The sequence below is a fragment of the Ornithorhynchus anatinus genome, chromosome 6 (genome assembly GCF_004115215.2).
Source record: "Ornithorhynchus anatinus isolate Pmale09 chromosome 6, mOrnAna1.pri.v4, whole genome shotgun sequence".
NCBI classification, from domain to species: Eukaryota; Metazoa; Chordata; class Mammalia; order Monotremata; family Ornithorhynchidae; genus Ornithorhynchus; species Ornithorhynchus anatinus.
In genome coordinates, this window is record NC_041733.1 from 18734492 (window position 1) to 18758480 (window position 23989).

Genomic DNA, 23989 nt, shown 5'->3' on the forward strand with positions numbered 1-23989 from the left:
GTGATCCAATGGGTAGGAGACACAGAATTACCTGTTGCCAAACTGTACATTCCAAGCGCTTAGTATAGTGCTCTGCACATAGTAAGTGCTCAATAAATACTATTGAATGAATGAATTACCTACGGAAAAAGCATGGGCCTGCGAGTCAGAGGACCTGGGTTCTAAGCCCATTTCTTCCACTTGCCTGCTGTGTGATCTTGGGCAAGTCACTTAACCTCTCTGAGCCTTAGTTCACACATCTGTAAAATGAGGATTAAATACCTGTTCTCCTTCCTATTTGGACTGTGAGCCCCACGTGGAACCTGATGATCTTGTATCTGTCCTAGTGCTTAGTACAGTGTTTGACACGAGGTAAACGCTTAACAAAAATGAAAATTATTGGGGAGGGGGGCAGGAAACTTGGGAGGTGGGCAAAACTTGGGAGGAGGGTGAAATTGGTCTTGTCTATTCAGTGCTGTTTAATCATATTTACTGTGCTAAGCGCTTGGGAGAGTGCAATATAACAATAAACAGATTCCCTGCCCACAACATACAGTCTAAAAGACTGTTCAGGCATTGTTCTATGTGGGAATCTGCTTTAAAGACCCCACTTATAGGGCTAGGTCAGTCAGCAGAGCAGGATGTAAAATGGTCTTGCTGCCCATTCAAGCCCTTGAGCACCTTTTCCATTAGAGTTGATTCCTGTGTGTTTTAGGAAAGCATCAGCTAATGGGCTTGAAGCCTGTGCATTCATTATTTCCTGTGGATCATCTCCACCAATTTCCTCAGAGATACTGAAAAGCACAGACTCTCATTCTTGGGATTGCCGATCCAAAGCTCTATGAGAGAACACGTCGTGACTTGCTGAGACTCAGGGACCATTCTTGGGTTTTGAAAGTAGGTACCTATGTTTCTCCAAACACGATGTCTTCCTCTTTCTCTGTTCTCTGTCCCCTGCTTTTTCTTTAAGCTCTGCTTCTAAAGTTCTTTCCTGGGTCTTAGAACTCATCCGGCTCCATGACCAGTTTGGTTACTCCTACCTTCGGATTGATGTAGGGAGTATTCTGTTACAGTCGTCTTGGATGGATTTCCTGTTTGGGAGGGAATGTGTCTACTAATGCTGGTTGTATTGTACCCTCCCAAGCACTTAGTGCAGTTTTCTACACACAATAAGCTCTCAGTAAATACTATTGATTAAGTTCCTTCCCTGCTTGCCTGTCTCTCTGCTCAGCTTTAACCTGGCCTCTTCGGTCCCTCATGTGTGTACTTTTTTCCCAAGTTTTCTCTCCCTACTTTTTCCTGGTCTGGTGTAGTGAATGTGGCTGTTTCTTTCTCTCCCTTTCAGCATTTATTTCTCACCCTTCTGGCTTTTTCCTCTTCTTTGTATTTTCCCTGCACACCTTCCCCCCACACACACACTTTTGGTCCCCTCATTTCAACTTTTCCTATTACCTCATACCTCCCCTCATTCCTCTTCCCCATCGTTCTCCTTCCCACTTTTGTCTCCGAGTCTGTTTTCTGACCCAAGGACCTTCGTCTCTCATGAAGAGAATTCAGTCAAGTGAATTTGCAAGTTGTTACTAGAAAGCATCTTTTTGCTACTCCATTTCCTTTCCATCCTTCCCCTAAATCTCTTTTGTTAATGAGCAGCTTTCTCCTACTTCAGAATATTTACAGTTCTGAAAAATTGTCTCATAAAAATAATTACCCTAGTCCAGATTTTCCAGATTGTACCTAGACTCTCCCGAAGAACCAGCTTTTGTCTTTTGTTTTTTTCTGTCAAGGAAGATGACTCAGTGCCTTTGACCTTGATTGGCCAAGAGACGAATAACTCTAAAGCAAGAGATGCCATTAGGAGTCACCATTCTGCTGTGACTAATTACAATTCATTTCTTCAGCTCTGCAGATTCCGTAATGGGATGGGCATGTTAAACAAGAGCAGGGAGACAAGGTAGATGTAAAACTCAGAGGGGAAAGACAGCTCGAAAACTAGATGGGAACTGAAGTTGCAGACAATTGAGAAAAGTAGAGAAAGCTGTATATCTACTAGTGTGGAAAGTAGATTGTAAATTAGTTGTGGCCAGGGAATGTGTCTACCAACTCTGTTTTATTGTTATATTGTCCTTTCCCAAGCGCTTAGTACAGGGCTTTTCACACAGTAAGCAGTCAATAACTATGACTGATTGATTGAAAATCTTTCAGAGTCCTCCCTTTGGTTTGTGGTAGCTGATATGTGGGGGTGGGCAGAGCACCGCAGGGCGAATGCAGGAAAAACCCAGGGTGGTGAGTCCAAGGACCACAACCCTTCACACCCTTCCTGGACCATGGAGCAATGATGGACAATTTGTCACTGACCAGGATGTTTGGGAATCAGTGTCAGTATCGACAATATTGACCGAATATGTATCGGGATTAAGGGCACTTGCAAACATGTAACTGAAGTGAAAGACACGATGCCTGCTCTCAAGTAATTTACAATCTGAGGGAGGCATAATAGGCCACTGTGAGCCCGTCATTGGGCAGGGATTGTCTCTATCTGTTGCCGAATTGTATATTCCAAGCGCTTAGTACAGTGTTCTGCACATAGTAAGAGCTCAATAAATACTATTGAATGAATGATTAGGAGAGAATAGATAGAGACAAAAGACCTGAGTGAATAAATGATGATAGAATCTCCCGTCGAGAATGATCTTCCCTAAGATGTCCATACTGAGAAGTGGTAGCCGTTTGCACAGGGTCACTTGCACTCTGGTCTTTATCTGTCATGTTCAGACTAGGGCACAGAATTCCATAATAATGACGGTATTTGTTAAGCGCTTACTATGTGCCAACCACTGTTCTAAGGACTGGCAGGGGTGAAGTGCATGAAAAGATTTTTTTTTCAAAAGTAGGGATCCATGTACAGTCATAGTGACCACTGCACAGTCCTACACCTTGGTAGCCCCTGCGGTCTTCACGGTCCAGTTATTTTCCAGAGTTTCCTGCTGGACCTTCCTGTCTCACCAAATACCCTAGGTGGTTCCTCGATCAGAAGCCTTCCCCACGGATGGCCTAGCCACAGCAGGTATTCCCCTACTTGCAGAGCCAGGATGAAAACATAGGTATCCTGATCCCCAGAGCCAAGTTCTTTCAATTGGACCGGTTGAAATTGAAATTGAATAAATAAACAACAGACTGGTAAATCCATTATCGCTAAGGTGGCTAGTGGGATGATGTGATTGGGAAGTTTGGGGGTCAGTGAGGAATTCTTCCTGGAGGAGGTGACTTGCTCAGTGGAAAGAGCGTGGGCTTCGGAGTCATATGGCATGGGTTCGAATCTCGGCTCTGCCACTTGTCAGCTGTGTGACTGTAGTCAAGTCACTTCACTTCTCTGTGCCTCAGTGACCTCATCTGTAAAATGAGGATTAAGACTATGAGCCCCACGTGGGACAACCTGATCACCTTGTCTCTACCCCCGTGCTTAGAGCAGTGCTCTGCACATAGTAAGCACTTAACAAATACCAACATTACTATTATTATTATTTAGTAAGGCTTTAAAGGAAGGGAGGGAGTTAGTAAAGCTGAGGGAGGGAGTGCCAGGGGATTCATGAGCAATAGGGTTGAAGAGATGATAATGAGGGAAGCTTGTTTGGGGCACAGTTGGAGAGCAAAGGTCGGGATGAGGTGTGAGAAGAGAGTAGAGAGATTATAATTGTCCTTCAGGATCAAGATGACACTGCCAATGGTATGACTGCATTCATGAGGTTGCTTGTCTTTGGGAGACATCGTCTTGCACATCTGTACACTTCGCCCACAAAAATTCAGCCTTCTTGCAATGCGTGTGGCTGGGCACACCAGGAGTACCAGGCCAGGGAGTGTGGATGGATCAGCGCACACCACCACCGCTACAGAGAAAATAACTCAGGCAGAAAGGTAATTATAATAATAATAATAATAATGGTATTTGTTAAGCGCTTAATATCTGTCGAGCACTGTTCTAAGAGCTGGGGTAGATACAAGGTAATGAGGCTGAACACAGTCCCTGTCCCATATGAGGCTCACACTCTTCATCCCCATTTTACAGATAAGGTAACTGAGGCCCAGAGAAGTGGAGCGACTTGCCCAAGGTCACACAGCAGACAAGTGGCAGAGCCGGGATTAGAACCCATGACCTCTGACTAGGTAAGGGGGAGACAGAGGATGGGGAAGACTTTAGATTGTAAATCCTTGCTGCCCAGGTGGCCAGGTTTCCGTGAGCCGTCCCCAGGCTTCTCTTGGCCAAAATTTGTAGTCGGGGCCGCGGTGAATTCCAGTCCGTCGCCAGGCAACTCCTTGTCTCTCTGCGGCCCCAGTAAGAGAGAGGGAGAGGCCGGCGGGTGCCAGCCCTGTGGTTGGAGATTCCGGAGCCCGGCCGGGCCTGGCAAGGGGCCCGGGGATGGGCAGAAGATGCAGGAGAGGAGCCGGCGTGGTGGAGAGAGAGGAGGAGAGAAGGGATGGAGATGCAGGCGGGAGAAGGAGAAGAGAGATTCCGGGAATGCTGCCCCAGCAGGCCCTCGCCTTGCCCGGTTCCCCCCGGCCGGTCCTTTGCCCGTTGCCAGTTTGGAGAGAGGCTCCGTGCCACCTCGGGCATCGTTCCCGGAGGTGGGGAACCCGGGTCCTTGGCTGGACTGGGCCAACCTGCCTCGGCTGCTCTCTGCAGCATCCTTCCATTCACCCTTCCCTCCCACAGCTTCGAGGCCAGAGTCTGAGGGGGGCGAGCCCGGCCAGGCGGCTCCGGTGCCCGGGCACTGCCCACCATCAGGAGTGACCCGCGGGGAGGTGAGTCCACCGAGGGGCAGTGTGCAGTCTTCTGGGGGAGGAAAGCAGGCGGCGGAGCCGCTCCCCGCCTCCTGAGGTCTGGGGAGGAGACAGCCTAAAGATGGGGTGGGGGGTAGGGGTCTCCAGAGCCCCCTGCCTTTGAGGTGCCCCTCCCTTAGAGATCCCTGGTGGCTACCACTGGGCAGACGTGGTCCCACCCTAGTCCAAAGCCAGGCTTTAGCTCGAGCCTTCTAATACTACTACTAATAATAATAATAATTGTGGTATTTGTTAAGCGCTTACTATGTGCCAGGCACTGTCCTAAGCGCTGGGGTGGATACAAGTAAATCAGGTTGGACACAGCCCCTTTCCCGAGTGGGTCTCACAGTCTTGTTCCCCATATTACAGATGAGGTAATAATAATGTTGGTATTTATTAAGCGCTTATTATGTGCCAAGTCCTGTTCTAAGCGCTGGGCTAGATACTAGGTAGTCAGGTTGTCCCACGTGGGGCTCACAGACTTAAATCCCCATTTTCCAGATGAGGTAACTGAGGCACAGAGAAGTTAAGTGACTTGCCCAAAGTCACACAGCAGACAACTGGCGGAGCCGGGACTAGAACTCACGACCCCCGACTCCCAAGCCCGGGCTCTTTCCACTAAGCCACGCTGCAGGTACCTGAGGTACAGATAAATTAAGTGACTTGTCCAAGGTCACACAGTAGACAAGTGGTGGAATCGGATTTAGAACCCAGGACCTTCTGACTCCCAGGCCCGCGCTCTATCCACTACGCCTAGGCTGTGAGCTCGTTGTGGGCAGGAATGTGTGTGTTGGTTGTTCTAGCGTACTGTCCCAAGCGCTTCGTACAGTGCTTTGCACACAGAAAGCACTCAATAAATACGATTGAATGAAGGAATTGAACCCGGAGCTGGAACAGCTGGAACCTGGGCCAGGGGTTCCTGGAAGCCGCCCCTCTACCCGCTTGATGGGGGTTTCCACTCCCTCCCCACTTCTCTTTCCGCCTTCACAGTTAAACTTCATCCATCACCAGTGCCACTGCGCATTCGTTCCCCGGGGGACTGGAGGGAGACTAATCCATCACAATCAATCAATCAATCAGTCATTCAGTGGTGCTTATTGAACAATTACTGCGTGCAGAGCACTGTACTAAGCTCTTGGGAGAGCACAATATAACAGTGTTCCCTGTCCAGTGGAAAGGGCCTGGGCTTTGGAGTCAGAGATCATGGGTTCGAATCCCGACTCTGCCACTTGTCAGCTGTGTGACTGTGAGAAAGTCACTTAACTTCTCTGGGCCTCAGTTACCTCATCTGGAAAATGGGGATTAACTGTGAGCCTCACGTGGGACAAACTGATTATCCTGTATCCACCCCAGCGCTTAGAACGGTGCTCTGCACATAGTAAGTGCTTAACAAATACCAACATTATGATTATTATTATTACAAAGGGAGACAATATAAATAAATTATGGCGATGTACATCACAGCGGCTTCATGGAAATGTCATAAGGTCTGTCCACTTAGGTGGACTCTTTTTTTTTTTCCTGCTAACGAGCTGATGAAAGGACATTAATGGCTCTTGTTCACGCTTCAGCAATCCCTAACCGGCCGGGGGCGAGGATGGAGGCCGGATGTTGCTGCTTTTTAATGATTCATTCTTTCAGGAGCGTCTCCGGGCCTAGGGGTCATGCACGTAGCTTAAAGGAAGACGGAGGCTGCCCGAAAGGGTGTCGTGTCTAAGAGAACAGACTCCACATCCTGAGCGGATCGATATCTGGAGCTTCTAAATGTCTGTTTCTCGTTAGAGAGGGAAGAAAGTGCCAGGAAATATCCAAGGATACTGTGGTCCATTCTCATCTCGTTCCTTATCTATTTACTGGGGGTTCTGCCACTGCTTCCAGCTGGTACGGAGTCACTAGATCTTATAAATCAGTTCGTGGGCTGAAAGGGCCTGTTTCAAAATCACGGAATGCATGGAAAATCAATCAGCAGTATTTAGTTTGTTCTTTGGTTGACCTGCACTGAGCTTTAAACACATGTAATGCTATTGCAGAATTCTCGGGCTCTGCCACTTGTCGGCTGTGTGACCTTGGGCAAGTCCCTTCGCTTCTCTGTGCCTCAGTTACTTCATCTGGAAAATGGGGATTAAGACTGTGGGCCCCACGTGGGACAGCGACTGTGTCCAACCTAATTTGCTTGTATCCACCCGAGCACACAGTACAGTGCTTGGCACATAGTAAGTGCTTAACAAATACCATTTTTAAAAAGTGCATGTGGGGGCGTTCTTCACTAACAGAACAGTGCTGTAAGTCTTTACTTTAAAAAGGAGTAGGACCAGATCATTTAGGGAGAAGTAGATGATTAGCAGGGGTTGGAAGTGAGAGGGGAAGGAAAGGGAGACAGTGGGTTGATTTAAGATAGGCACAGATTAACGCCTTCTTCTGCAGCATCCTCCTCAAATTCTAGGTTAATATAAAGCCTGCTAAAGGAGATGACTTCACACATCCTGAAGACAAAGGGAAGAATATCTCACTTTACTCTGGCCCCTCCAAGCCCTATGCTGAATGGATCAGAGAAATAAAAATGAGCTTATCTTTACGGGATCTCTGCTATCACAACAGGTTAGACCAATCGTCCTGTACCTGGATTTCTTTTCACCTGCAACAGCATTCCTATCCTTGGTTTCTTGTGATCAGCCCACAGGAAAATTATTCAAGATGTGCCAAAGGATTAGTTTATAAATGAGACACAACTGCTAGCTTCACTTGTGTTGTCTGATTCCTTGAATAGCAAGATGTGAATTGTCGCCAAAGTGAAATCGATCAATTGTATTTATTGAACACTTACTTTGTTCAGAGCACTGTGCTAAGAGCTTGGAAGCATACAATATAACAAGAGTTGGTAGATGCGTCCCCTACCCACAAGAAGCTTACAGTGTGGAGGAGCCATCCACATTAATTTAAATAAATAAATCATGGATATGTATATAAATATTATGGGGCCGAGGGTAGGATGTTTAAAGGTGCAGATCCAGGGATTCAGATGCAAAGGCAGCACAGAAGAGAGAGTGAGTAGAGGAAATGTGGGCTTAGTTGGGCAAGGCCTTTTGGACGAGATGGGATTTTAGTACGGCTTCAAGTTAACTCACTACAGAGGAGGGGGTGGTGCCCTGACCAAGCTGCTCCCCCTCCCAAAAAAAAATCCCATAGCATCAGATGCCCAGACAGAATAGAATTGATCGAAAAGATATCACCCGAACGGTTGGAAATAAAATGGAATCAGAGATAGATGTCCCATCTGTTTCTGACTCATTTAAGCTAAGAGCAGCTGCTCAGGATTTCAGTTTTCTTGGTTAAGAATTCTTTGGTACAGGAATATTTCCTTTCAGGTGAAGATAGGCAAAAGCGAAAAAGATGTTGCTTGTGAAATCCAAGCATCCGAGAAGGGGAAAGTATTTTGAGTGAAATGAAAATAGTTTCCTAAATCTCCAGTTTTCTAAAAAAAACTAATAAACTCCAAATCACAGCCTGTTTTCTACTTCTTGGTCAGCCAGCCACACTTTGGTTGAAAGTGTGATGCTGTAACTTTGTAACAGAGGACTTCTTGATACACCCTAGAGCAATGTAGGTTAGGTTTTTTTAAGTTCTGTGTAGAGATAATTTCTTGTCTGATGAAGTGGTGGAAAAGGATGCCACCTCTCTCCTCCCAGACTATCCCCCTTCTTCCTCTTCTCCTTTAGCATTGTTTTTCTGTTTCTTTCAGGAGTCTTTGTTTTAAACCTGAAATGTGGTGGGTCAAACCTTCTCCTTTATTCATTCAATAGTATTTATCAAGTGCTTATTATGTGCAGAGCACTGTACTAAGCGCTTGGAATGTACAATTCGGCAACAGATAGAGACAATCCCTGCCATTGACGGGCTTGTCTTCCTCTGATGATCTCTAAGGGCTTTAGAAACTTCATCTCATCAGTTTCCTCAGGCTACATTAGACGTATTCCTTTCATTTATGAGGAAACTGAGGCAGGGAGCACTGCTCTAAATTAGAATTCCACAAAAGTTTGAGGCAGAGACAATAGCCCTCTCCACTACTCAGCCATGAGATTTGAGAGATCTCAATTTTTTTCTTTTAAGCCCACCCACATCTCTGGGAAGGAAAAAAATTGAAGACCCACGGTGTATGCCCAGCTCCCAGATCAGAGAAGAAAACCATCACTTCTCAAAGTGCCCCTAATAGCTTCAATTCAAGTGGTGGCAGCAGAGGCCTACCCAGGAACAAGAGTGGCCTAATGGAAAGAGCACAGGCCTGGGAGTCAGAGGACCTGAGTTCTAATCCCGACTCTACCACTTACCCGCTTTGTGACCTTGGCTCTCATTGAGTAGCTACCGATGCAAGACACTTAACTTCTCAATACCTCAGTTTCCTCACCTGGAAAATGGGGATGAAAGCCTACTCCCTATGCTTAGTTTGTGAGACCCATGTAGGACAGGGACAGCGTCCAATTTGATTATCTTGTACCTACCACAGAGCTTAGTACAGCGGTTGGTGCATAATAAGTGCTTAACGAGTATTGCTATTATTATTATTACTTTTTATTATAATAATGATAATTAGTAGTAGTACCTCATTCAACCTTTCTCATGACTTCTGTCTTCTTTTTGGAATTAAATGGGCAGAATTCCAAAGCCAACCCCCACTGGGGTTCAGAATCAGATCTGGTTAGAGCAGGCTGCACCCTACCCACCTTGGTCTCCTTGTGAGGAACAATAAGACCCAACTGCAGATGCCATAAGTGTGCTTATTTTACACCTTTCCACAGAAAGTGACCCAGATAAAGAATCAACCCCTACCCCCTGCTTTCCCTAACCCCTATATGTTCCTCCAAATTAGCCAAAACACTCTCTGCTTTAAAAAATCAAACATTCCTTTTGTTTCAGCTTGCACCCAGCTCTTGCAATACTGGGCCATCTTCTGGAAGAATGTCTTGGCTGAGTCAAGAGGCAGGGTGGACTAGTTGAGCACGGGGCTGGGAATCAGAAGGACTTGGGTTTTAATCCCTGTTCCTCCCCTTTTCTGCCGTATGACCTTGGGCAAATCACCTAACTTCTCAGAGGCTCCGTTACCTCATCTATAAAATGGAGATTGGCTGTGAGCTCCATGTGGGACAGGGACTATGTCCAACCTGACTGTCTTGTATCTACCCAGTGTTTAGAACAGAGCTTGGCGAGTAGTAAGTGCTTAACAGACATCATTAAAAAAAGTGCTTATTTCTCCCATTTCACCTCCTCATCTATCATCAGTTAACTGGTTTTGAGCTGTGTGCACAAATATACAGAGATTAATCTGAAGTTGCCCAAAAGGTAAGCAACAATCCAAGCACAAAATACATAACCTCAAAAAGTTTCATGGATACTATTCAGCCTAAATGCTGAAAACTAAAAGCATGTCCAAGTTGTAGTTCAGTCTTTAAAGGTATCTCTACCTGAAGCTCTTTCTAAAACTTCCATTCAGACACTGGTATTTACTGGGTACCTACTTTGTGCATAAGGGTGAGTTCGCCAGAAGCGAAAGTAGTAGAGCCGGTCCTCAGTGGGCTTAAAATCTAACAGAGGACATAAAACACAGGAAGACATAAATTATTACACATAGCTGGAGCAAGGAAAGGAATGAGGATATAGCAGGTAGAAGCATGAGGAGCATAAGGTAATAATAATTGTGTTATTTGTTAAGTGCTTATTAAGGGCCAGTCACTGTACTAGGTGTGGGGGTGGATGCAAGCAAATCGGGTTGGGCATAGTCCCTGTCCCACATGGGGCTCACAATCTTAATCCCTATTTTACAGATGAGGAAACTGAGGGCCAGAGAAGTGAAATGACCTGCCCAAAGTTACACAGCACATACTTGGCAAAGCAGAGATTAGGACCCAGGTCTTTCTGACACCCAAGCCCGTGCTCTATCCATCAGACCACGTTAGCAAGGATACTGCAGATAGTAGGATAATGGGCTATCCTCCCCATCTGAGAGTGTCCCCTAGACTCACCCCCCTCTCTGAGGGAATCAGTGGTATTTATTGAGCACTTACTGTGCGCAGAGCACTGTACTAAACGCTTGGGAGAGCCTAATACAACAGAGTTGGTAGACACATTCCCTTTTCACAAGGAGTTTACAGTCTAGCGGGGAGTGTTATTACTCACCATTTTCCCTGTAAGAAAACTGAAGCACAGTGAGGTGAAGCAGTTTATCTGACCCCTTGGTTCGGAAACTAAAATTACACCCCTCGTCCCTCTAATGAACTTGTTATTCTCCAAACTGTCCTTTCCTCGGTGATGCCTCCAAACTGACTTTTTTTTCCTGGCCTTATCATTTTATTACACATTTCCACCTCAACTTGCTTCTCTCCTTTCCCCAAGGGGACCAAGATAATTTCCACCCACCAATCAAAGAGCAGGAATTTGGCCTCGTGGTCACTAGTCTCTGACTCCTCCTTCGTGCCTAATGTCACCCTTGGGTGGAGCTCTATAAAGCATGTGGGGATCTTGGAGGGGAGGAAGGAAGAATCTTCGGTAAGGTGAGTACATCATCTTATTTTCAACAAGGCACTGGGCTGTAGACTTGAAGGATTTCCCTCTCCCTCCCACTTCAGAGCCTCTAGACTGTAAGCTCGTTGTGGGCAGGGAGTGTGTCTGTCATATTATTATGTCGCATTCTCCCAAGTGCTTAGCATACAGTAAGCACTCAGTAAGCACCATTAAGTACCATTACTGCAGTCCTTGCCTAATAATAATAATGTCGGTATTTGTTAAGCGCTTACTATGTGCGGAGCACTGTTCTAAGCGTTGGGGCAGATACAGGGGAATGAGGTTGTCCCACGTGGGGCTCACAGTCTTCATCCCCATTTTACAGATGAGGTAACTGAGGCCCAGAGAAGTTAAGTGACTTGCCCACAGTCACACAGCTGACAAGTGGCAGAGCCGGGATTTGAAACCATGGCCTCTGACTCCCAAGCCCGTGCTCTTTTCACTGAGCCACGCTGCTTAGGATGAGATGCTAATAATAGTGGTATTTGTTAAGTACTTACTATGTGCCGAGCACTGTACTATGTGCTGGGATGGATACGAGCAAATCAGGTTGTACACAGTCCCTGTCCCACGTGGGGCTCACGGTCTTAATCCCCGTTTTATAGATGAGGTAACTGAGGCACAGAGAAGCCAAATGATTTGCCGAAGGTCACACAGCAGACGTGTGGCAGAACCGGGATTAGAACCCTTGACTTTGTGACTCCTAGGAGACTGTAAATTCGTGGTGGGCAGGGAAAATATCTACCAACTCTGTTGTATGGTAGTCTCCCAAGTGCTTAGTACAGTGCTCTGCACACAGCAAGCACTCGATAAATACCACGGATGGATTGATGTCGGATTACCCAATCCAAGGCTCTGGAGTTTAGGACCTCAAAATTTCCATTTTATAAATGGGCGTCATCCTGAGTGGTATACAAAGGATGATCGGTTGGATTGCTAAATTTAATTGCTGGCGCAACACTTGAATCATACTGCACCACCATATGCTCCGCAGAAAGAGCTGGCTTTATTTACAAGGACCTGATGAGGAGGAAGAAGAAGCAAAGGGCTAGGTGGATGGAAAGGCAATCAGAAGAAGAGTCAAGAGTGAGGTCAAAGAACTAAGAAGGGGCAACCGGGCAGAGGAGGAATCCAGTTATAGTTAACCCACAGTTAGCCCATAGTTAGATCTGGGGGTGGTTGCGAGGCAGGTCTTGTGAAATCATCAAGGAGTTAACTCCAACTGGATCCTAGGAGGAGATTTGAAACCGCAGAACCTCGTGGAAGTTGTACCTAAAGTCTCAAGAGAGATCATAATAATCGTGGTAACTGTTAAGCGCTCACTATGTGCTATGATAATCAGGTTGGACCCTCTCATCCTTCAGGAGGTACCTCTGGGGAGAGCTGGAGAAATTGGCCAGAACTGCAGTGGGAGGATCCAAATTTGGGCCTCTCCAACAGCATGGGTGGAAGGAAGCGGGCCGTCTTCCGGAGGATCCAGTGCCGTGTGTAATTCCAGGGGCTGTCTCCTCCCTCAGGTAGGGATTGACTGAAGGAGAGCCTCATCATGGAAAAACACCGGGGCATAGAGTTTGACAACACCGACCTCCCAGCAGCCACCTGGCCGGATTGGATGGCGGCCCTCTCGGACGACCTCTCCCTGTCCGACCTCTCCGTCCCCGGGACCCACGACTCCATGAGTCTGTTCGGAGGCAGCCGGCTCCAGTGCCAGAGCCTCCCCTTGGAGAGGCAGTACGAGGCCGGGATCCGCTTCGTGGACGTCCGCTGCAAGCTCAGGGATGGGGAGTTCTTCATTTACCACGTGAACACCTTCCAGCAGGCGGACTTCAGGAGCGTACTGGACACCACCTTCGCCTTCCTGGACCGGCACCCCCGGGAGGCCGTGCTCATGCGGGTGAAGGAGGAGTACGCGTTCTTCGGCAGCTCGGGTTTCACGGAGCGCTTCAAGCGCTACCTCGAACAAGAGGGCCGAGGGAGGACCTGGCATTTTGAAGACATCCCAACCTTGGGCCAGGCCCGGGGCAAGATCATCATCCTGGAAGAGATAGAAAGCGAAAAACTGGGCATCCCCTACGAGCATCTGAATGTCGGCGACCGGTGGAAAGTCCTGTCCCAGTCCAACAAGTGGGCTAACGTGGAGGCCCACCTGGAGGCGGCGGTCAGCGGGGACCGGAAGAAGATGTATTTGACCTTTTGCTCTGGGAATGGCTTGTTCATCACCCCGGAGAAACTTGCTCGGTTCATCAATGGCTGCCTCTATCAATACCTGAATAGCAGGTCGGACCCAACCATCCGCTGGGGAGTGGTAATTATGGATTTTCCCGGGGCGGAGTTGATCCGGATGATTAAAGACAGCAATGTGAGGACATAGGGTGGCGGAGGAGGAGCCGGGCAGTTGGGGCGGAGGGTGGAATTCTGAGTAGTCAGTCGGTCAATCATATTTATTGAGCGCGTACTGTGTCCAGAGCACAGTATTACGTGCTTGGGAGAGTACGACACAACAATTAACAGACACATTTCCTGCGCACAACAATCTTACAGTCTAGAGGGGGGAAACGGATATTAACATAAATAATTACAGATATGTATAAAAATACTGTGGGGCTGGGGCAGGGGGATGAATAAAGGGAGCAAGTCAGGGTGATGCAGAAGAGAAGGGGAGTACAGGCTTTTTACCTGGCAAATCGTGCAGTTGAGAGCAGGCTGGTCCCTACGGCTCCCTCCCGGGCTGCTTTAATAATAATAGTTATGCTATCTGTTAAGCGCTTACTAGGTGCCAGGTATCGTACTAAGCGCTGGCGTGGACACAAGCAAATCGGGTTGGACACAGTCCCTGTCCCACGTGGGGCTCAGAGTCTCAATCCCCACTTTACAGATGAAGGCCCAGAGAAGTGGAAGTGACTGCCCAAGGTCACACAGCAGATAGGTGATGGACCGGGATTAGAACGCATGACCTTCTGACTCCCATGCTCGGGCTCTATCCACTACGCCATGCTGCTTCTCAGCCTGCTTCACGAGGCTGAGCAGTTGAGGGTGCTACAGGGTTCTGGAAACTGACTTTTCTTCTAAGCCTTCAGAGGCCTGAATTGAGAGTTTCAACTCCACCCCATGCCCATCAGTCCTTCTCCCCCAGAGATGGGCTAATTTCAGGGCAGAATTGGCTAATCTGCCGGTGGAACCATAAAGATTTTTGCTTTCAACACTGGGACTGAACCCCACTTCTGCCCCTCCCATCCCCCAACCCCCCCCCACATCCCCCAGATAACGCGAACTGTATCTGCCTTGCTGCAATTTTCTATTGGGGTCTTTGTTTCTCAGAATCAGTTGTATCTGGGATAAGATAGCATGACATTTGGGGTTTGTTTATTAAGGCCTTACTAATGATCATGGAGCGGGATGGCCTCAGGGAAAGAGCACTGACTTGGGAGTCAGGAGACAAGTGCTCAGTGAAGTGCTCCGCACACAGTTAACACTCAGTTAATACCACTGATTGATGGATTGAGACTTGGATTCTAATCCCAGCTCTTCCACTTCAGTACCTGTTCTCCCTCCTTACACTCTGAGCCCCGTTTGGGACAAGAACTGTATCCAGTCTGATTATCTTGTATTTTTCTCAGTGCTCAGTACAGTGCTTGGCACATAGTAAGTGCTTAACAAATGTCACACATTAATAATAATAATAATAATAATGTTGGTATTTGTTAAGCGCTTACTATGTGCCAAGCACTGTTCTAAGTGCTGGGGTAGATACAAGGTAATCAGATTGTCCCACGTAGGGCTCACAGTCTTCATTCCCATTTTACAGATGAGGGAACTGAGGCACAGAGAAGTTAAGTGACTTGCCAGGGTCACACAGCTGACAAGCGGTGAAGCCAAGATTAGAACCCATGACCTCTGACTCCCAAGCCCGGGTTCTTTCCACTGAGCCACGCTGTTTCTTCAACTCATTACCTCACTCTCAACTTTCCTACCTCCATTCTTCTCGCTTACACTTCTCCCCCAGCTTGGAATCAATCAATCAACCAATCAGTGATATTTATTGAACACTTACAGTATGCAGAATATTTTACTAAATGTTTGGGAGAGTACAGTACAAGAAGCAGTGTGGCTTAGTAGAAAGAGCACGGGCCTGAGAGTCAGAAGGGCCTGGGTTCTAATCTCAGTTCTGCCACTTTTCTGCTATATGACCTCGGGCAAGTCACTTCACTCCTCTGGGCCTCAGTTTCCTCATCCATAAAATGGGGATGAAGATACTTTTGTTCTCCCTCCCTCTTAGATTATGAGCATCATATGGGGCAGGGACTGTGTCCTACTTGATTATCTTACATCTACTCCACCACTTAATACAGTTCTCGGCAAATAGTAAAAGCCTAACAAATACTATTATTATTATTATCATTTATCATTTGTGCTAAGCAATATTCAGAGTGCAGGATTGGACCTAGTTTCTACATTCAGTACATTAATATCATATTATTTTCTCTGATCATCATCATCACCATAAGCGGTATTTATCAAGTGCTTACCATGTGCAGAGCACTGTACTAAGCACTTGGAAGACTACAATACAACAGAGTTCCTAGACACATTCCCTGCCCACAAGGAACTTACAGTCGAGTGCAGGACCATTAAGGAAATCTTTAGAAAAAAAATTATTAGACCATACAAGCCTTTAAATTTTACCCTGACCACAGAGAAATGTTTTGACTACCCTCTGAAGTTTCTTTCTTCTCATTCCAAATCACTAGAGCATAAACAATGTTTTATGAAGTTGATTGGTCCTTTCTATATTTATCCAGTATATTTGAATTTAGTTCCATTCGTGCTCTCATCAATTCAACATAGGAGATTTGACAGTGAAAACAATATGCCATATAAGAAATATAAGACCTTATCTATCAGAGTTGACCAAATGAGTGTCACTTCACGTCTCTGTGCCTCAGTTACCTCATCTGGAAAATGAGGATGAAGACTGTGAGCCCCACGTGGGACAACTTGATTACCTTGTATCTACCCCAGCGCTTACAACAGTGCTCGGCACGCAGTAAGCATTATGATTATTATTATTATTCTCTCCCTATTTAAACTGAGTGGTGGGTTGAATTTCCTCTATGCCATTTACATTTTGTTTTTATTTAGGCTTGGGTTTTAGAATCAAACATTTTCAATTTGAATTTGATTGCAATATTTTATGGTTTGGGATAGTATGTTTTGTGTCAAGGGCATTGATGTTTCACATTTTTTAAATGTGTCTTTTACTAACCAAAATTTCCTGTGTGGAACTTTTGCACACAGCTCTTCGAGGATGCTTGTGAGCTACAGCACTTAAGTTTATATCCTTACAACCTGACATTTCCCCTGTCTGTGATTTAGTTTAATGTCTCTACCCCCCTCTAGACTGTAAGCTCTTTATGGGCTGGGATCGTGTCTACTACTCCATTGTATTGTACTTTCCCAAGCGTTCAGTGTAGTGCCCCGTACACAGTAAGCAGAGCCCTGGGAAGCAGTATGGCCTAGTGGAAAGAGCACAGACTCAAAAATAAGAGGACCTGGATTCTAATTCTGGTTCTGGCACTTGTCTGCATTGTGACCTTGGGCAAGTCACTTAAATTCTCTGTGCCTCGATTACCTCGTCTAAAAAATGGGGATTAAATCCTCCTCTGTGCAATTTAGACTCTGAGCCCCACGTGGGACAGGGACTGGGCCCATCCTGGTTATCCCAGCTCTGCCACTTGTCAGCTGTGTGACTGTGGGCAAGTCACTTCACTTCTCCAGGCCTCAGTGACCTCATCTCTAGAATGGGGATAAAGACTGTGAGCCTCATGTGGGACAATCTGATGACCCTGTATCTCCCCCAGTGCTTAGACTAGTGCTCTGCACATAGTAAGCGCTTAACAAATACCAACATTATTATTATTATTATCTTGTATTTATCCCTGTGCTTAGTACAGTCTCTGGCCCACAGTAAACACTTAACAAATATTTACCCAAAAATATCAGCGCTCAGTAAATACCACTGATTGATTGATTGATTGATTGACTTGACTTGAAATAACCAAGGGATTTTAGGAATTGATCCAGGAGGAATTTGGAGTCCATGATGGGGCTTAGAGAGCTGGTTTCTCTCTGGAACAAGATTGTAAACTCCTCAAGGACAGGGGTCATGGCTGCTATTTCGACTGTGCTCTCTTCACGCAGTGCTCCTCACCCTGTAATCATTTAGTTCATACTGTTGATTGTTTGACTGGCTGATTAATGCTGAGGGGTTAGGCTGGGAGTTGGGATAGTGTTGTGTCTGTAGCGAGGACTGAGTCATCACTAAGCTAATAGGCCAGATCTTCCCCTTTATGGGTCTTCAGCAACTTAAAGCTACAGCCTGGGTCTTAGTCAAGAAAATCCAAACACAAAAAACCAGTCATGACAACAGGGACTCAGTTGGGAGAAAGGGAAGCCAGCATAATCAATCAATCATATTAATCGATGTTATTATTAATTTAATGTTATAATTAAGTTCGATTTTAATTAATTTATTGTTAATCATATTTATTTATTACTGTGTGCAGAGCACTGTACTAAGCACTTGGAGAGTACAATATAGCAAAGTTTTGATCGACACATTCCCTGACCACAGTGAGCTTACAGTTTAATGTGACCAGTGTTCCTCTGCTCCCTCTGGCTCTGCCCTTCTCACTTCTTCTCTCCTCTAGACCAGGAAATGGTCAAGCAACACGGTAGATGCCGCAAGAACCACCTCCTCCAGGGAGCCTTCCCAGGTTCATTCACAACACCCCAGTTGCATCAAATCAACACCACCCCCTTAGTGCTTATATATTGCATTTCTGTCCTCAGCACTTATATATCTGTGTATATTTTAATCTGTATATTCCACTATTCATTCAGCTCATTTCGTCTTGAAGTTTGTACAACTTTTTGGTACATCTCTGTTATTCCTCCTGCTCCCACTGTTTCAAATAAATTTTGTCTGTCATCCCCTCCTTTAGATTGTCAGCTCTTTGAGGGCAGGGTACCTTTATTTTGCCTCTGTGCTACTCCTCCAGTGCTTAGATAAGTGTTTAGCACTCAGTAAATGGTCAACAAATGCCACCGATGATGATGATGATGGAAGAAGCATAGTTAGCAGCAGCATCTTTGAACACGTCAAAACAATGACCTACTCAGTGTGTCCACGTGTTTGTGTAGGTTGGATCCTCAATTGAGTCAATCCATTGTACAAACATTTCAAATTTCTCTAGGCTATAAGCTCATTGTGGGCAAGGCATGTGCAATGTACTCTCCCAAGCGGTTAGTACAGTGCACAGTAAGCGCTCAATAAATACTGTAAATACAATTTCATATTATAACTAGTAATAAATGCTGCTTTGGGATAAACCATCCTCCCAATGCCACTTTTGCATTTAGTTGAGGAGAGAGCATACTAGGCGTGGCTTAAGAAATCCCGCATTCCAGATTATGATTCCCCAGAGCCTGTGGCGTGATCATGACACTCAGTTTCAGTACCATGAAACCCAGCTAGTGACACCTTCCCCTTTCTCTTCTTCAGGGCTTCTTTTCTTTAGATGCACACAGGAATTCCAGAGTCTCTGTGTAGAAGGGAGTTGACAAACATGCAGGAGGTGCTCAAGAAATGGCAATGGTCCACCCTGAGGAGCACCCACCTAGTTAAGTCATAACTAGCAGTGTGCAGGTGTGAGCAGACCTGGAAAGAGACAGGGTAGGTCAGAGAAGGTGGGGTGGAGTGGGTCTGAAGACCCTAGACCAAAAAGGCCCTCTCTTGTTTTCTCCTCCAAATATTTTAACTTTGGTGCTGATATTGATAGCGACTATTATTACTGTGGTAGTTCTGAGTATTTACTCTGTGTTTGATGTTGTGCTAAACACCGGTGTGAAGTGCTCACACAGTCCCTGCCCACGTGGAGCTCACAGTCTAAGAGCTGGGGTGAGTTTTGTACTTGGGAAGAAATCATTGACCTCACTGAACTACAAATCCCAGTAGCCACTGTAATGCCCACAGGGGAGTCACCTGACCTCCCCGGAAAAATACCTTGGGTTTGGGAAATGCAAATGGAATAAAGAGAATCAATCAGTCAGTGGCATGTTAAAGTGGCCACCTTGGAGAAGGGGCAGCAATTTTTTCCTGACAAAATTCCGAAGCCGGCCCTGGACCCACCTGTACCTTCAGGTGGATTAACAGGCCCAGGTAGAGCAGAGAAGAAGAGGCTGCTAGTCCTGCTCCTGGTCTCTATGGCCAAACTTGGGCCTGTTAAGGTGGGGGAGACTCTGGGGAGATGCAGGGGACTTGGGGGGCTGGGTGCAATCTGGCCTGGCCCAGCCCCTGCCCAGCTTCTTTGGGGCTCAGTGGTTGGGGCTGAAGCCAGGCCCCGACTCTATCCCGAACCAGATCTCCAGGGATTTCACTGGTGCTTTCCCGAGGGAAGAGTCTGACCCCATGGGTTTCCTCTGGAACATCTTTCCATTCCTCCAGTGTAGCAGAGCTTCTCCCTGCCTTTCAGGCACAAGCCGGCAAATAAGGTAATTCCTCTTGCGATGTCCTCCTCGAATGAATCGCCAGCAAATCCTTCAGAGAGCTCCTCCCCAAGGGCCAGAAAACTCTTCAAATCACCTTGCTGTTCCCCACCTAAGTCACATGGAGCGGGCTCCATGACCCTAAGAAAATCTGCCAAAGAAACAATATTTTTTTATTTAGTTTTCATTGTCTGGCTAGGTGAAAGGTTTTTCCCCCTCATTCTTTATTTTCCAAACTATGCTTGTGGCTCCAGTTTTGACCCCCAAATATGTTACTGCTATTTAGGGATCCAAGAACCAAGAAATGAGGAATCTGTAGCCAACTGAACAACCTCTTGGTGGGTAAGAAACTGGGCACCTTTAGCGGTGTTTAAACCTTCATTGCTGCATCGCGGGCAGATTTTTGGGAAAGCTTAAAATAATTAACAAGGGTAATGAAATATGGGGATGGAAAATAAATGAAATATGGTCATCGGAAGTGAAATGACTGCCAGAAATTAGGTTACAAAGCTTCACTCTTTATCAAGCCTAAAGCTCAAGGAGAGATAAAGAGGCTGAATTCACTTAAACCTACCCAGACCCTTTCAGGAGAGGGAGAAGGTAGGATCACAGCACAAATAACAAGAATAACCCTGGTATTTCTTAAATGCTTAATATGTGCCAAGCACTACAGTTAGCACTGGAGGAGATACAGACAGACTGTGAGCCCCATGTGGGATGGGACTAAGGGGCCATCCTTAAACCCCATTTTACAGATGAAGTAACTGAGGGACAGAGAAGTTCTGTGACTTGCCCAAGTTCACACACTGTAAGGCAAGTGGTGGAGGCATGATTAGGACCCAGGTCTCTTTTCCTGGGAGAAGCAGCGTGGTTCAGTGGAAAGAGCACAGGCTTTGGAGTCAGGGCTCATGAGTTCGAATCCCAGCTCTGCCACTTGTCGGCTGTGTGGCTGTGGGCGTCACTTAACTTCTCTGTGCCTCAGTTCCCTCATCTGTAAAATGGGGATTAAGACTGTGAGCCCCACGTGGGACAACCTGATTCCCCTATGTCTACCCCAGCACTTAGAACAGTGCTCGGCACATAGTAAGCGCTTAACAAATACCAACATTATTATTTTCACTGGGCCACAGTACTCCTGGACAAGAACTCTTCCCCCTGCTTCATACTATGCTTGTCTCTCTTTGCTCTGTTTTGCTTTTGTCCTCTTCCTCTCGACCACATCTTCACTGTGAGCAAGGACGCGTCCACCAATTCTGTTGTGTGGTACTCTCCCAAGTACTTAGTATAGTATTCTGCACACAGTAAGCGCTCAATAAATATGTCTGATCGATCGATTAATTGATTGATTCCCGAGACACTGCTTCAGGGGCACTGGGTCTGGCCTCATATGATTCTCTAGGACAGAGGAACAGCTGAGTCTCTGAGCTGAAGAACCCACAAACCAAACCAGTGAATAGAATGTCTCTTCCAGGCAGTTTGGAGAAATAGATAGAGCATGGGGCTGGGAGTCAGAAGGTCATGGGTTCTAATCCCATCTCTGCCACCTGTCTGCTATGTGACCTTGGGCATGTTACTTCACTTCTCTGTGCCTCAGTAAAATGGGAATGAAGACTGTGAGCCCCAAGTGGGACAGGGATAGTGTCCAACCCAATTTGCTTATATCCACCCCAGCACTTAGTACAGTCCCTGGCATATAGTGAGCACTTAACAAATACCACAATTATTATTATTATTATTATTAATAGCACTTTTTTACTTCATAAGTGGATGGGCAAAGGGGTTTCATTGGCTGCTCCTCACAATACCCCTTGGGACAGGTATTCATTGTCTTCTCACTTGTATCCACCCCAGTGCTTGCTGCAGTGTCTGGAACATTGGAAGCCCTTAATAAATACCACAAGTATTATTATCATTATTGTTGTTGTTGTCCTTGTTGTCAAAGCCGTGCCCCGGTACTTAGTACAGTGCCTAGCACATAGTAAGTGATTAACAAATAATATTATCATTATTTGTTATTATTGATAATGATTATTATCATTATTATTGTTGGTGGTGGTACAGTACACCAGCACTTAGTACTGGTACATAGTAAGCTCTTAAAAATATTATTATTGTTATTGTTACTGTTCTTATTATTAACTGAGGCCCAGAGAAGGGGGAAGCTCACTGGAAGTCACACAGCGCATGTTGCCATCTCCATCCCGATCTCCCAACGTTCTCTGGAAATCACCTCCATGTTAAGACTTCCTTTGAATTTCCCCAACTTTTACCCCGAAAGAGAACATAAAGGAGCCACCCATCCTCCAAGGTGGGCAGTATTCTCCATCTTCATTGAGGACAGGACAAGAAACCAACCTCCCCTATAGCAGGGGAGCTCTGAGCCGGAGAAGATTATGTTCTGGTTGAAGGTTGGAATTGCCAAACTTTGAAATCCAAGGAAAACTCTGGAGAGCCTCTCTAGATGCCTTAGGTCTGCTTCTTCCTTGAAGCAAGGGAATGTGTTGGGGGATTCCATTGTTTTGCGCTCTCTTAAGCACTTAGTACAGTGCTCTGCACACAGTAAGCACTCAGTAAATACCATTGATTGATTGAGGAGCTCCAAATGTTCCTTTCAGCCAAACGCATCTATCTGAGGACAAGAGATGGACCCTGTGCAAGAAAACTCAACCTCACCGTCTGAGTTCATCATCCTGGGCTTCGGCAACCACCCTGAACTGCAGCTCTTCTTCTTCGGGCTCTTCTTCATCATACACCTAATCACCCTGACTGGGCACCTGACCATCGTACTGGTCACCTCAGTGTCCCACTCCCTCCGGATCCCCATGTACTTCTTCCTCCGCAACCTGTCGGCCATCGAGATCCTCTACATCTTGGTGATCGTCCCCAACATGCTGGCCAACTTCCTTTCCAAGAACAAGACAATCTCCTTTGTCGGCTGCGCCCTACAGATGCACTGCTTCATCGCCCTCGGGGGAGCAGAGTGCTTCCTGCTGGCCTTCATGTCCTACGACCGCTACGTGGCCATCTGTCAACCGCTGAGGTACGCAGTGATCATCAACAGGACCCTCTGTTTCCAGATGCTGGCCATAGCGGGCCTCAGCGGCTTTGCGCTTTCACTCTCCCTCACCGTCCTGATCTTCCGGCTCCCTTTCTGCGGCTCCCACGCCATCAATCACTTCTTCTGCGACATCCCTGCCCTGCTCTTCCTGGCCTGCACGGACTCGCCGGTCAACGAAGTCGCGGTCTTCATCGTCTGCGTGCTCATCCTCCTCATCCCCTTCTTCCTGATCCTGCTCTCCTACGCCTTCATCGCGGCGGCCATTTTGAGGATCCGGTCGGCCGAGGGAAGACGCAAGGCCTTCTCCACGTGCGCCGGCCATCTGGTGGTCTCCCTCCTGCACAACGGCTGTGCCATCTTCATCTACATCCGGCCCAAGTCCGCCTACGCTCCGGACCAGGACAAGGTGGTGTCCCTGGTCTACACCAACGTGACCCCGATGCTCTACCCCATGATCTACAGCCTGAGGAACCAGGAGGTACAGGGAGCCCTCAGGAGAGTCTTGGGGAGGAAGATAATTTCTTGGGTATCTTAGGTCTTGGTGGGATTCTTTTGGCCAACTCGTCATGGGACAGTCCCAGGGTCTCTCAGGTCCCCAGTGGCTGTTCTTGGGGCACTTTTGCAGATCTACCGCAGTCCGGCTCACACATTCCGCTCCTCCGGCTCTAGCTTACTCACCGTGCCCCGATCTCATCTATCTCACCACCGACCCTTTTCCCACGTCCTCCCCCTACCCTGGAACTCCCTCTCCTCCCTGTAGCCAGACCACCACTCTCTCTGCCTTCGAGGCATGATTGAGGTCACATCTCCAAGCCATTTAACTTCTCTGTGCCTCAGTTACCTCATCTGTAAAATGGGAATTAACTGTGAGCCTCACGTGGGACAACCTGATTACCCTGAATCTACCCCAGCGCTTAGAACAGTGTTCTGCACATAGTAAGTTCTTAACAAATACCAATATTATTATCTCCTCCAAGAGGTCTTCCCCGATTGAGCCTTCTTTCCCCCGGCTCGCTCTCCCTTCTGCGTCGTCTATGCACT

The 23989-nt window shown here is 46.8% G+C and overlaps 2 protein-coding genes across 2 annotated transcripts; both read left to right on the forward strand.

Annotated features, from left to right (window-relative positions):
- Nucleotides 1-4453: 4453 nt before the first annotated feature.
- LOC107547964 (1-phosphatidylinositol phosphodiesterase-like) lies at nt 4454-13770 on the forward strand. The gene is made up of 2 exons (XM_039912411.1): nt 4454-4776; nt 12711-13770. Exon 2 carries the CDS (start codon nt 12893-12895, stop codon nt 13715-13717), a length of 825 nt encoding a protein of 274 aa, XP_039768345.1. The 5' UTR covers nt 4454-4776; nt 12711-12892; the 3' UTR covers nt 13718-13770.
- An 8369-nt stretch (nt 13771-22139) lies between these two features.
- Nucleotides 22140-23594, forward strand: LOC120637963 (olfactory receptor 10Q1-like). Its single transcript, XM_039912468.1, has one exon. It carries the CDS (start codon nt 22533-22535, stop codon nt 23481-23483), a length of 951 nt encoding a protein of 316 aa, XP_039768402.1. The 5' UTR covers nt 22140-22532; the 3' UTR covers nt 23484-23594.
- The last annotated feature ends 395 nt before the right edge of the window (nt 23595-23989 follow it).